This window comes from Misgurnus anguillicaudatus, chromosome 25 (genome assembly GCF_027580225.2).
Source record: "Misgurnus anguillicaudatus chromosome 25, ASM2758022v2, whole genome shotgun sequence".
Classification (NCBI taxonomy): Eukaryota; Metazoa; Chordata; class Actinopteri; order Cypriniformes; family Cobitidae; genus Misgurnus; species Misgurnus anguillicaudatus.
Genome location: NC_073361.2, coordinates 31,704,818 through 31,719,518, shown reverse-complemented (window position 1 = coordinate 31,719,518; position 14,701 = coordinate 31,704,818). Strand labels below are relative to the sequence as shown.

Sequence of the window (14,701 nt, the reverse complement as noted above, 5' to 3'; positions counted from 1 at the left end):
CTCACACAGCTTTTAAATAGTAAAACATATCAAAACATAAACAAACAAAACGAATCGAGTCTTCAGGGATGTGCTTGCAGTAGTGGCTCATGACTGCTCTTCAGAGGGACGCAAATTCAAATTATGTGTTCGGAGTGTCATGTGTGTTGTTTGCATTTTTAAAAAAGTGTGAACCATGTGCATCACACGTTTTGTCAGAATAAATAAATAAAAAAACAACAACAATTAAACATACTCACTTATACTAAAGGAAATTAAACTTATTCGGCAACGTTCTTTTGCGCTTTTGCTTCCGTCATTGTCCTGTCCGGGTTGCCAGATCCGTGTAGCAAAACCAGCCCAATCTTTATTCAAAATTAGCCCAAAAGCAAGCAACCAACAACTGATGAATCCATCGATCTCTAACCCACAGAAAAACATCAATCTGCAGAAACAGTTTAAAAGTAGCCAAATTCAGAACTTAGCCGAAAGGACCTGGCAACGGTGAGAAGCAGCAGTACACGCCTGACTTTGATCACGCAGCTCGACCTGTATGAAGAAACAGCTCCTGACTTTAACTCATTCACCGCCATTGACGAGTTATCTCGTCAATTATGAGTTAATATTTAACTAATAAATATGCCTTTCTGGACGAATTTCAAAGTGAAAGTGTAACACCGCTTTTATCCACTAGATTGCGCCAAACCGAATCTATCAAAAACGGAAGTTAAAAAGATTTAATGATTTATTTTAACTGCCTTTATGTTTGATAGTCATTCTGAGTCTGATCTCTAACATAAATTCCTTTACAAAAACACAATTTTTTAAGCTTTTTGCTCAAAATGTTGTATTTTTGAAGAGAAATATCCATATTTCAGTGGTTAAATTAAGTGGAAAAAGTAAATATATAATGAAACATTTTTTCCCCATTTTGTTTGTTTGTTTATTTTAAAGCAGAGGGTGTGTTCTTTAATTTGATATAATTTGTATGTTTATATATTTATAGAAGATAATTTTTCCTGCAAGGAATTTTGTGAAACTTTTTGTTAAAATCACAAAAATGCAGGTGGGCAACTTTTCTCAAAAAGGCTGGCGGTGAATGAGTTAATAATAAGGACACAGTTCCAGCTGCATGAAGCGGGTGGTTAGTCACAGACCAACTAATCAAAAATGAAATTGTTTGACAAGGAATTTATTAAAGATTTTTATCGATTAGTTGTTGTAGCCCTACTTGTTTGTTCTAAGTACATGAATAACAGACAGATGTTTGTCAAACTAGTGATAGAGCGTTGCCTTAGCAGTGCAAATTGTCATGGGTTTGAACCTAGCGAACACACAAATTGATAAAATGCATTGTAAGTCGCTTTGGAAAATGCACCGGCGAAATGAATAAATGTGAATGTTATGTGTTGTGATGCAACAGATCAATTCATTCACGGGTTGAGACAAAATGTAAATGTGAGATCAGACTGATTGACTGTTTGAAGAAATCTGTTTCCGTCTCATAGTCAAACCTGTTTTACTCGCTTATACGTGAATGCTTTTGGATTTAATGTTTTAAACCCTCAGGTAACAGGGTCAGGTCAGGTGTGTTTAACATCATTTACTCTCTCTGTTTCTCTTTACACATGCTTTGGGTTTCATCATGAGGTGTTATTGTAGGTTTTTTATCTTCTCATGTCTCATTTCTATCTCTGTCAGTGTTGAGTCTCTATTAAGATCCTGAGTGTCCTAAATCGATCAAATTCATTGACTGTATAACAGCATTGATGATCTCAACCGAGCAGAACCACTCAATGACTTCACAATCAATTAATATCTCACCCACTTCAAAAAAATAAGTTCATGTTTATTTCAATTTCCTTTTTATAAGCTGTATTTAAATGTCTCACTTTTGATTTTCATCTAAAGCTGAGTTCATGATTTTAGATAAAACTTCATTAAATCAAAGCTTTGAGATCAATCACAAAATTCTCTCCCCCATCATTCTCAACCAAAACCGGTCATAATTTTATACACTTATGTTATTGTAAAGCTCTTCAGGACATTGTGTTGATGTTTTATTTTGACTGGTTTGATTGACACGTCACTAACACCAGAAGTCGTGATGCTTCAGTCTGTCTGTTGTTACGTGTTTACTGAAGTGTTATGAGTTGATTTACTGCATTGTTAGGTGGATGTTTGGGCTTTGGTGTGAATTACAGTTTCAGATCATGAGAAATGTTTTGATGAGAAATGATGTTTGCTTGTCTTAGTGAACACAGTTAATACAGTATAATCCACAGGATTGACTTACAAGTCCATCACAAATCAAATATTTATTTTTGGTGAATAAATATTGAAATATAGATTACAATAGCTGCCATATGACATAACACTGAACACTGTGTGTGTTTTTGTGTGCGTTTGCGTGCGTGCGTTTGCGTGTATGCGTCTGGTTGTGTGTTTGCATGCATTTGCGCATGTTTGCACTAGGGATGCAACGATAGGATTTTTTGGGCCGATACGGATTCGGATTTAAACAGACAACTTCTGGCCAATACTGATGTCGATACCGATATTAAACACTTGTATAGGGCCCTATAAAATCCGTTTTATTTTTTCCTAAATTCCGTTTTATTTTTTCCCAAATTCCGTTTTATCCGTTTTAATTTTTGGAAATTATATTTTTTACCCTTTACTTTTATTTTAATCATAAAAAGAGTGTGCCTTTAATGTTAATGATTAGACTTAATGACTGTAAAAGATGCATTTACACACGCACATACACACGCACACGCGCGCGCGTGCATGCACACACACACACACACACACACACACACACACACACAACTCAATTCAATGCATTGTTTTTTAGTGTTGTTGCAGGAGGCTACAACAAGGTGTCAAAGCAGTGGTGCTTTCAGAAGTGCCTTAAACACATCAATCCAGCGGATCGCGATCCATATTTTATACACAATCGCTTGAAATGCATATAACTTTACAAACATACACAGGATAGTGATCTGACTTAGGACAGCATGAGCACGCAGCTCATTGCACGTGCGAGCGAAAGAGAGACAGAGAGCGGCGCCATGATGCAGATGATTATATTTTAAATGCGAGGGATAGTTAGTTTGCCTCAGCTCGCTTGAAATGCATAAAACTGAACAAATACATGAGGATTTGTGTTCGCACTTCGGACAGATGCATGAGCGCGGGCAAGTGAGAGGTACAGTGATGATCACAGACATGGATGAGAGAGTGCATGTATCTTTGCGCTCACCGTGAACAGAGTGTTGACTAAACTTCCAAAATAACAGTTCTCCGGTCACATAAAAGTCATGTGAGACCTGCTTGGAACTGAGTGCTTAGCGTTGAATTTCTTAATTTTTTCGCTGACGAAAGCAGAGTCGTGGAGAGCCGCTTCACCATGGTTTCAGTGTTTTGGAGGGGGTCTGAAACGACGGGAGGGGGCGTGTCGCCCAGATTTACTTCCCCCGGTCTGCATTTCCCTCAGACATACGTTCGTCTCCCACACAAAAACATAATTTTATTCAAAATATGTAAAATTCCGCAAAATTCCGCGTTAATACTAGATTCCGTGTTAATTAGCCAATTTCGCGATTCCGTCCGCGATTCCGTGATCGCGGAAATTATAGGGCCCTACTTGTATACAATACTATACAGTTGGTCTATTAGCTAGTTTATTTCTGCATCAAATTATTTTTACTGAACATGGATTGGATCTAATTAACATTCAACTGACCAACATAATAAGAGAGGCACAAATTAAAACAAATATATTAAAATAGCATGGCAACCTTCAAATGTGGTTTTTGCTATTCAGCATTTATTTTATTAACAACATTAACTATTTTTTTACATATAATGGATTTCTTTATGCAGTTAATTAATAAACAATCGGTATCGGCCTGTCTCATGCTATTGCCGATATGCTGATGGTTTCAAATTCATCAAAATTCGGCCGATAAATATCGGTGGCCGATACATCGGTGCATCACTAGTTTGCACTTGTTTGTGCGTTTGCGTGCGTTTGCACTTGCTTGTGTGTTTGTGTGTGTGTTTGTGCGCGAATGTGTGCATTTGCACTTGCTTGTGCGTTTGTTAGTGTGTGTGTGCGTTTGCGTGCATGCGTGTGGGTGTCTGTGAGTGTGTGTGTGTGCACAATTGCATGTGTTTGCACTTACTTGTGCGTTTGCATGCATGTGTTTGCATGCGTTTGCACTTGCTTGTGCGTTTGTGTGTGTGCGTGCGTGTTTGCATGCGTTTAGACTTGCTTGTGCGTTGGTGTGTGTGTGTTTGCGTGCATGTCTGTGTTTGTGTGTGTGTCTTTGTGCGCATTTGCACTTGCTTGTGCATTTGCGTGTTTGCGTGCGTTTGCACTTGCTTGTGCGTTTGCGTGCATGCGTGTCTGTCTGTGTGTATGTTTGTGCGTGTTTGCGTGTGTTTGCACTTGCTTGTGCGTTTGCGTGCGTGTTTGCGTTTGTGTGTTTGTGCATGTATCATGTGCATTAGTGCTGTTGAGAGAGAAGAACTGCAAAGCATTAACATCCACACACGCTATCTCTCTCTCTCTCTCAGTAATGTTATAGTCTGAGTGATTATATATGCGGTAGGGAGTTCCTGGATACATAATTTTCTATAAATGATGTATATAAATATATAATAAATGTATTTATACAGTATATGTTAATTTCATCAGTACATAATCAGTCTGTTAGCTGACATGCAGTAGATCTGTAGACACATTTCTTCATCAAACAGGCTCTTCAGGAACAAACAGGTTATGTGATGAAGGTGAACATTCCAATCCCTCTGCTGGTCATCTTGTTTATTAAACCAGCTATACCAGTTAGTTTAAATATCAGTTAGTTTAAATATCAGTTAGTTGGTGTAGTCACATTAAGTGCATCCCAGCATGAGTTTCTGGTCAGATTCACCACCTTTATTAGTATAATACATCTAATGCAATTGAATTATAATATACAATGTAAGTTAAAGGGATAGTTCACCCAAAATAAAAATGTTGTCATCATTTACCCACTCTCATGTTGATATAGACCTGTTTACATTTCTATGTTCTGAAGAACAAGAATGAAGATATTTTGAGGAATGTTTGTAATCAAAACCGATCAGAATCCCCATTCACTTTCATAGTAGAATTAAAGAATACAATGGAAGTGAATGGGGCTCATGAACGGTTTGTACCATGACACTGAGTAAACGATGACAGAAGTTTTATTTTTGGGTGAACTATCCCTTTAAGTATTCATCATAAGTGTTTATCTATCACACATTTATAATATTTCTATTTTGAAGCTAGCTAAGTCACTTCTTAAATTAATATTTAGGAAAAGTTTGCCCTCTACAGGAATGCAGAAGTAATGCAATGAAAGTTTGATTTGAGCTCTTTAAATGTAATGTGGCTTCAATTCTTCCCTTCTTCCCCCGCATTGCCCTATTGAGAATAAAATCACTCGCTATGCCCACTTTGTGTCCTAATAGACTTTACTCAGTCCGCTGCCATGTTGATTTTAAACCGAGGATTGTGAGGGATGGACGTCCAGAACGTCCGCTTTAAACCTGTTGTTTTGTTTCGGGATGCTGCTCATTCAGTCATCAAAACACAAAAAATACATCGTTTTACAAATTTCCACAAGACAAGAAACTCAGAAATCATGGATTGTTAAAATGAAAAGAACACATGACCTTATTTTGAGATAAGAGCAGTGCAATGTGTACATAAAATCTGTTTTGTTATTAGCATGTTGGCTAATCGCTAATTTCTCATGTTGTACGCATGTTTACTTTTCCTTAAAACACTAATATAGTCCTTTACGTAAGTACATATCTCCAATTCATACAGATTACCAGAGCGCAAGGCATTGTGGCATTCATTGTACACCACTTTGGGGGTTCATATGGGGTTTTGTCAATGTTCATATCTTGGAAAAAAATAATGGAGAAAACACATGGGACATACTCTTATGATCTATACAAACTGGAAATGTATACTTAGTTGTTGTCGTAAAATATTGTATCGTTGCACAATATTGGTGTTTTAAAGAAAAGTAAACATGCTTACAACATGAAAAATTAGCGATTAGCCAACAGGCTAATATCGAAAACAGATTATGTACAGAATGTGCTATTCGAATATCCCTTATATGTCCCTTCGAATTTTAACAATGGATGTTTTCTGATGTTCTTTGTCTTGTGGAAATTTGTCAAATGATGTGATTTATGTGTTTTGATGGCTGAATGGCCAGCATCCCGGTACAAAACAATAGGTTTAAAGGACATCCATCCAACATGGCGGCAGACTGAATATATGAGTGTATATTTGAACGTTTTGTGATTCAAGATGTTTTATTTGTTACACATACTCAAATTAGCCAAACTCTATAATGCAAATCTTTTAAAATAAGTTGTTCTTCTCATAGGTATTGGAAAAAACGTAATATGTGACCGGACGGCAACGCCCCTGGACGCCTTCCAAATGATGTCAGCGGCGCAGTACTACCCTAAGCTGCTGAGCATCATGGGTAACGTGCTACGCTTCCTCCCCGCTTTCGTCCGCATGAAGGAGTTGTTGGAAGAAGGTTACGTAGGGGAGCTGCTGGTCTGCGAGGCGCAGGTGCACGCCGGCAGTCTCCTCGGCAAGAAGTACAACTGGAGCTGCGACGACCTGATGGGCGGAGGTGGACTTCACTCGGTGGGCAGCTACATCATCGACCTGCTGACGTTTCTGACCGGCCGGCGTGCGGCGAAGGTGCACGGCTTCCTAAAGACCTTCGTCAAGCAGACCGACCACATCCGAGGCATCCGACAAATCACCAGCGACGACTTCTGCACGTTTCAGATGGTGTTGGACGGAGGCGCTTGCTGCACGGTCACGCTCAACTTTAACGTCCCTGGTGAGTTTCGTCAGGAGGTGGTGGTCGTGGGAACGGCCGGTAGGCTGAGGGTGAGCGGGACGGACTTGTACGGACAAAAGAACGACGGCGAAGGCGGTCAGGAGCTGCTGTTGAAGGATGACACGTCCATGGGAAACGCATCTTTGCCTGACAAGGCGTTCCGGGACATCCCATCTCCGTACCTCACCGGCACCATCTGCATGGTTCAGGCGGTACGGCAGGCCTTTCAGGACCAAGAGGATCGTCGCACGTGGGACGGTCGGCCGCTTACGATGGCCGCCACCTTTGAGGATTGTCTGTACGCGCTTTGTGTTGTAGACACGATTAAAAAGTCCAATCAGTGTGGCGAGTGGCAGAACATTGTTGTGATGACAGAAGAACCGGAGATAAGCCCCGCCTACCTGATCAGCGAAGCCATGCGACGCAGCAGGATGTCACTGTACTGTTAATGCATCTCAACGGATTCACCTACAGTTGGAGAAAAAAGGTTGGGAAAATGCAAGAAAGCAGGAAAAATGTTCAAGAGGTAAAAGAAAGTTGGATTCACAAGTTGGAGAGATGTCTACTGGGTATACGACACACTGAACGCATGCTAACAGTGAAATGTGCGTTGCAAAGACTTTGGTTTGGCCTTCATTGCATCTCCTGTGTTTTGTAATACGTGCATATGTGTGTGTGTGTGTGTGTAGACCAGTGGTAACAAAAGTCCATTGTTGGGGCTCTCAGAGACCCACCGGTCAAGTAGTCAAGTATGCAATAAATCTGTCTAGATAAGCAACACAAGGTCTTTGTTCCTGTGACATGTCTGTATTTATATCGCAGTGAAACAAACATTGTAATCCAGTCGTGCTCTTCAGTATGGCTTTAGTTTAATGGTACCAATTTGTTTGGCATTGTTCGTCTGAGCTCAGATCTTGTGTTAGCATGAGAGTGTTTTACGTATTCATGTGAATATAAACTCTAGCAGTCATCCAGTGTTTGGACATGCATGAAATCTGCACTAACACTCTTTAAGAAAATGCTGTTTTGTGTAGTACGAGGTAGACAAAACGCAAAGCATATCGCTTCAGTCTGGTTCAAAGCGTATATGTACAGTCTCAGCATCTGTATGAGCTGCAATAAGACATTTTGGGTCATTTGAGTGTAAGTGTATTGTAGTTTTACAGCCATTCATTTTCCCCCTGAACGATTCAGAGTTGTAAACCCGAGCTGTTTTGTTTCAGGACCAATATTTCAATCTGGACATCCAGGCGACCGAACACAGCAGCAACACTCTTTAGCATACAGAGACAAAGAAACTCTCCGTTACATCAAAGATTAATAATAAGAAGAACTACATATGCCTACATTTTTTTAAATGACATAAAAATTACAGTAAAACGGTGAATGACTCGCATGTAAACGTTTCTCTGACGTAGTTCATATAATCTGCTTTTAACGTGAAAAAAAGGACGTAGGAATCATTTTCTCCTTAATAAAAATTGACAAGTGTGTGGTATCATAATTCTACACAATTACACATTTAGTTGCATTTTATTTCTTTTCTGTGTGAGTCAGTCTGAACTGACCTGAGATCAGTGTTTGGGTGGCAGACTGGGAGTCGCTGTTTTAAACTGTTTCAGAACGCTGCACTTTCTCGAGGGCTATTTAATATAAAGTTATTATTGAAAATGTTTAAGGTGCTAGACTGTCATGAATGTGTGCTGTCACTCTGAATATATGATGCCTGTATCGTGAGTTCATTCATATTGTCACATTGATTTGTTTTTAAGCTTTATAATGTGTTTTATTGTCAATGGATAATTTCATCCCTGAATCAGTTTTTGTTCTAGAGAGCCACGTACACACTGCAGATAACACACTGGTTCTGTACACACTGTATTGTGAATTCACTCTTGAAAAATTCATTAAATGTTTGTGTACAGAAGCAACACAAACAACTAGTTAATAATGCAGTGATGTCACTTTCATCCAGACGTTTGAGATGATGCAATATCACAGAAACATTGTGTGAGTTTAGATCTTTACTGAAATTTCTCTAACCAATCTATACTGTAGTTTACTGTAGTTTCTCCAACCAGCCTTTACTGTAGTATACTGTAATCTAGGGATGGGACGGTATAAAAATTTCATATCATGATTATAGTGACCAAAGTTATCACGGTTATCAATATTTTCATGGTTTTGTTAAAATGAGATGGAAATGTTCAAAAAGAACTGACACACACTGAATTTTTTTTTTTTTTTTGAAAATCACAATTAAATATTTCATGTCCCTGAAATTATTTCTGTTGTAAAAAAAAATATATAATGTCTAATAAGTTTACCATGAATGAAAACAATACATTATCCCTTAAATGTCTTCTTGTGCAAAAAACTATGTTGCATGTGCACGCCTGCGTCAAACTGATTCTGGCTGGACAGGATTTACAGCAAGTTTTCAAAATCACAGTAATCAAACACGCTTGTAATTGTAAAGGTAATTACATTTTAAACGATAATACTAATCGTCAGGACATTTTATCGTGGTTAATCGTGAAACCGGTAAACGTCCCATCCCTACTGTAATCTTACTGTATGTCCCAGCAATCTTTACTGTAGTTTACTGTAGTTTCTTCAACCAGTCTTTACTGTTGTTTACTGTAGTTTCTCCCAGCAACCTTTACTGTAGTGTACTGTAATTTTGCTGTAGTACCCAGCAATCTTTACTGCAGTTTACTGTAGTTTCTCCAACCAGTCTTTACTGCAGTTTACTGTAATCTTACTGTAGTACTTAGCAGTCTTTTGTGTAGTTTCTCCCCGCAATCTTTACTGTAGATTACTGTAATGTCACTGTAGTACCCAGCAATCTTTGCTGTAGTTTACTGTAGTTTTTTCCAGCAATATTTCTATAGTTTACTGTAATTTCAATGTAGGACCCTCTAATTTTATTGGAGTTTCTCTAACCAATCTTTACTGTAGTTTCTCCCGGCCGTCCTGTGATCATAAGTTACAGTAAAACATGTCATGCAATGTAAGTCGCTTTGGATTAAAAGATCTGTTTACAGTAAAAGTGCAAGAGTGACTATTTTTATACGCACACTGAAATTTTGATTTAAATATGGTTGTGTCACTTCAAAATGTTGCGGTGTGTACGTGGACAAAAGTAATAACAACAATTATTATGGTTATGTGTTTTTTTAATCATACCCTTTCTTTTTAACTGTTTTTAGTCTTAAACAAGATGTCTTGCAGAGTTTAATTAATTGATTTAAATCTGTTCAGTGTAACATCTCAGTAAAGACAGATTGTGTATCTGCTGTCTGTATTATATCACTGTGGGACTGCTCACTGTGTCATGATGGCTCTTTTACACCCTAATGATAAAATATTTTGCAGAATTACTTTTTTATTTGTACTGTTAAATTAAATACATGGCTGTATATGTTGTATGTTTTTTTATTTGCTGCTTGGTGTACATTACTGTAAAGATGCTCTGTGCAGTGTAGGGATGTATTTATTATTTTCCTGAATGTTTTACATCACATTATGAAGTATACAGTATGTCTTTTGAGACAGAAATAGGCATTAATAATATATTACATCTAAAACTCATCCACTGTGATCTCAATCACATAAAAGTCAAACACAAACAACACATCAGATACAATTACTGTCATCAATATGTGGGATGCATATATTATAAAACAAACAGAGTTTAACTAATTTAATCGACCAAATGTAAGGTTGCATCACAGTTTTAATGCTTTAAATAAGTTTTAATGGTTGAATGTGCCGACTCAAACTCAAAAGTGAATTTCAAAATAATGGAACATCGTGAACTTTCAGAAAGAGAAAGAGTTTACATTAAAACACTTCATGATGCTGGATGATCTTTAGACGAGTGATCTAATAAATCTGTTAAGCACTATACAAGTAAAAAAAACATCTCTGTAGGACAAAATATTGAAAATAATTAATTTAAAACATATCTCTGTTTATATCTTAATAATATTAAGCGTGTCATCTCATATTTATTTGAATGTGTCAGATGATTCCTCTTTCTTCTTGATGTTATTCATGATCTGTCTGTGAATGATGCTTTTAGATTGAATGTTGTGTTTTAGGGACTGAATATCATGGATGAATCTCACTGGGTCATGTTTCACCCGAAAATCTAATAAAATAATTCAATTCCTTATGCAAAATTATTTTATTTTATTTTTATTGGGGGATTTTAGTGTGACAGATTCTCAATAGTTTTGATGAGCTAAATGCTGTTTTATTATCTGGATATGTTTTGATAGCTGCTTCAGATGTAATGAGGACGTTTAGATGTTTGTCATGAATAATTGAACAGAAGACATTTAACTGAAGTCACATCTGCTGTATGTTTAAGTCACTTGACATGAATCTGTGGAAAACATTACAACTGGAAATGTAACTGGACAGTAACACTACATGAATGTGAGGTCTTTATTCTCCTGATGGGCAGTGCATGCAAACACACATGAATGTTTCAATGATCACATTAAAGAATTTATAGTTTAAAGGGTTTTAGTGCTCTGATTTTGGTGAAAATTCATTTAAGTAGATGAAAAAGTCAATTATTTTAATGAAACCTCTAATAAGAAACACTTAAACATTTAACATCAAGACTTACCAGGTCACAAAAGCTTTCAGAATTTCTAAGCAATGTGTTTTCTTAAATCAAGAAATAAGAAAATATATTCATGCACATAAAAAATTAAGCTTATTTATAGCACTGTTTATAGGCTTAATTTTATTAAAAATAATTCCATTCTCAATAATAAATTATGTTGATTTATTTAAATTTAAAGTACTAGAATAGATAAGCATAATAGTATTTGTTATGCTGCTTTGAATTTATGATGATTTATAATAAAATCTTCTCAGACAGGATGGTTTACAGCAATATACTAACATGAAGCTAAATACAAATAATCCAGACGTTTTTTTTGTGACCATAACCAGAAGTCATATTTTAGCTCTCATCAGCTTTGAATGGGTGGAGGTGAAAATGACGGACATGTTTTTAATACTAAATCTCATCAACCGTGTGCCAACTCAAATCTTAAACATTTACACCTCTTACTTGCCCCAATGGTTTTTATGTGTTGAATATATCATTTAAAATGTTCATATATCTCAACTTCATTGTTGCTTCATAATGAATGAATGATTGTGTTAATGAAGATTTATACACTAAACCTTTAGAGAGAGACATCATCTATCCTAACAAGAAAAATAAACTGACAAGAAAAAAATCAATTCTACAAAATGGTTGAGCAATAAACGGCCCGAATCACTTCTTTACAAAACCCTTGCATGTGTCACTTCATTAATTTAATAACATCTCGGTCAATACTGTAGGTCAGTGCTTCTTAAACTTTTTCAGCGTGTGCCCCCCACCCCTTGTGTACCGTGAATCCTTTAGTGGTCCCCCAAAAATTTTTTATGACATATTAAACATTACAAAACTTAAAGTTTGAATTAAACAAAACATATTAAATTATACAATGTAGTGCTGTTGGTTAGTAGCTTTATTTATCTGAGGTTTAAATAAACATCATTGATAAATTAATGTATTTTATAAAATGTTTCTTCCCTGGCACAATGTCACACCCACCAGTTTGAGAGCCACTGCTGTATAATGCATATTATTTTTATTAAATCATGTCTAAATAAATTAGTTGATGTGATTTGTATTATTCTGTATTTCCTCAATGAAAGAGTAAAACTATTTCATGTTTAGTTTGCATATGTTGCCCATCAGCAGTGCTGTATTGTCAGTTGCTGTTCATTTCAATGTTTTATGAATGATTTTGATGATATTTATTGTATTATATGTATATTGTGGACTCTTGTATATATTTGAGAGTGATGGACTGACTCATATTTATCGCTGTAATAATGTACTAGCAGCATTAAGTTTGATATTTTCGGATGGCAGAAATGACTCGTGACTCTGTTCAATGTTAATTACAAAGCTCATTAAAGTGCATCATTGGACTGTTCTGAGAACAGCTGTCAGTGTTACACTGCATCATTTATATACACAGATGTATGATGAAATGTGTCTCTGAGATTGTTTACAGTATCTGATGCTGTGCTTTCTATGAAATAAATTTAAATTCAGACCCTTGATGTTTTCTGGATCTGTTTGTTTCTTATATTTCACATAAAGTCTCTAACTGTTTCATTGAGCTGTGATATCTGTCTCACTAATGAAATAAACACACATAACTGTTAGTGTTCAGTCTTTGAGTATAGTTGTGATTAAATGTATACACACGTATAATACTTTAGTCTATGGGGCGGTTTCCCGGACAGGGATTAGCTTAAGCCAGGACTAGATCTTAGTTTAATTATAAAATATAGCTAGTTTTAACAAACATGTCTTACTAAAAACATTACTTGTGTGCATTTTAAGGCAAAACAAAGGGCACTGATGCATTTTAAGATATGTCAGAGCAAGTTGTTTTCAGTTTGGAAAGCACCTACATTTATTTTAGTCTAGGACTAGTCTAATCCCTGTCTGGGAAACCACCCTTATATGTTTTATATTCTTGTATTTGTAATATAATTTTATCATACACAAGATATATTTCTGAAGTCATTGTTAAGAGGGTTCCTATATAGGTTTCCATTAATGCTGATCAGGTGAACATCTGATTGATGATTATTGACAGCTGCTCACATTGATTAGTTAGATTATTTAAAGTGTTCCTCCTGAACTTTATTAATAAAACATCATTAAATCTGTGAGTTTAGTGAACAAATGTTGATATTGCAGCAGATTAAATGAAACTCAGTGTTTGTGTGGAGTCACCCCATACGGCAAAAAATATATTTTCAAATATCATTTTAAATATATTTCAAAATGTATTTTAAAAAATATATTTCAACTCAGTCATTTCAACTTACTGTTATTTACTACAACTTATAAAATATTGTTAAAATAATTCAAATTCATTTTATAAGTTAGTGTGCTGAAGTATATCTTAATGTATGTTTCATTTATATATTTTCTTTTTTTGTATATTGTGAAATAGTTGAAAAATAAATTTATGTTAAAGCATTTTATTCACGTCACATTGGAAGAAAAACTTTGTATGTTTAATCTATACTTATATATATTTTGGACAAACCTTTTTTGCCATATGCACATAACAAAACATATTTTGTTCCAGAGAAATGTATTTTTTGCCGTAAGGGACACAGAGAGACAGGTGATGTTTTGTGGTGATGATGTAATGGACTGTTGGATTAATTAAACAAGTTCACAATTATTTACTAACTCACTGAAAAAATGCAGCATGAAGTTAAAACAACTTGGTTTTGCAAGTCAATTCAACACAGTATTTTTATGCCCTGTCATAAGTTGAAATAACTTAAAAATTTAAACATTTTCAAATTGTTTAAATAAGATAAAATAACATGAAAATATATGTTGATTTGACAAAAATGCACCTTTTTATGAAATCAAACAATGTTGGGTTGTTAAAGCTCCTGATCACATCCTGAACTTGATCTAATCTCGTCTGATATATAAAAATGTACACAAGCTACTCAAAGCATTGGTAACATATATTTGATCACATTTGATATTATTTTAAATTCTCAATGCTGTCAGTAGGGGGGGGGGCTACAGCACATCTAGTTATCATGACCATGATGCTCTCAAGAGGTTTAGTAAAGTCTGATCACTACTTTACATCTCATCACACGCTTCAGTGCTCTGTGTGTTTATAACAGTCTGACTTTATAACACAGTGCTGAAAAAACAACAAATACACAAA

General features: G+C 35.9%; 1 protein-coding gene and 1 long non-coding RNA gene across 2 annotated transcripts; both read left to right on the top strand.

Annotated features, from left to right (window-relative positions):
* The first annotated feature begins 394 nt into the window (after positions 1–394).
* Positions 395–10,321, top strand: LOC141362041 (uncharacterized). The gene is made up of 2 exons (XR_012368001.1): positions 395–1,082; positions 8,216–10,321. It is a non-coding gene; the product is annotated as an uncharacterized lncRNA (long non-coding RNA).
* On the top strand, positions 6,335–9,152 carry LOC141362040 (glucose-fructose oxidoreductase domain-containing protein 1-like). Its single transcript, XM_073863707.1, has one exon. The coding sequence runs from the start codon at positions 6,482–6,484 to the stop codon at positions 7,346–7,348; it is 867 nt and encodes a 288-aa protein (XP_073719808.1). The 5' UTR covers positions 6,335–6,481; the 3' UTR covers positions 7,349–9,152.
* Positions 10,322–14,701: the final 4,380 nt, after the last annotated feature.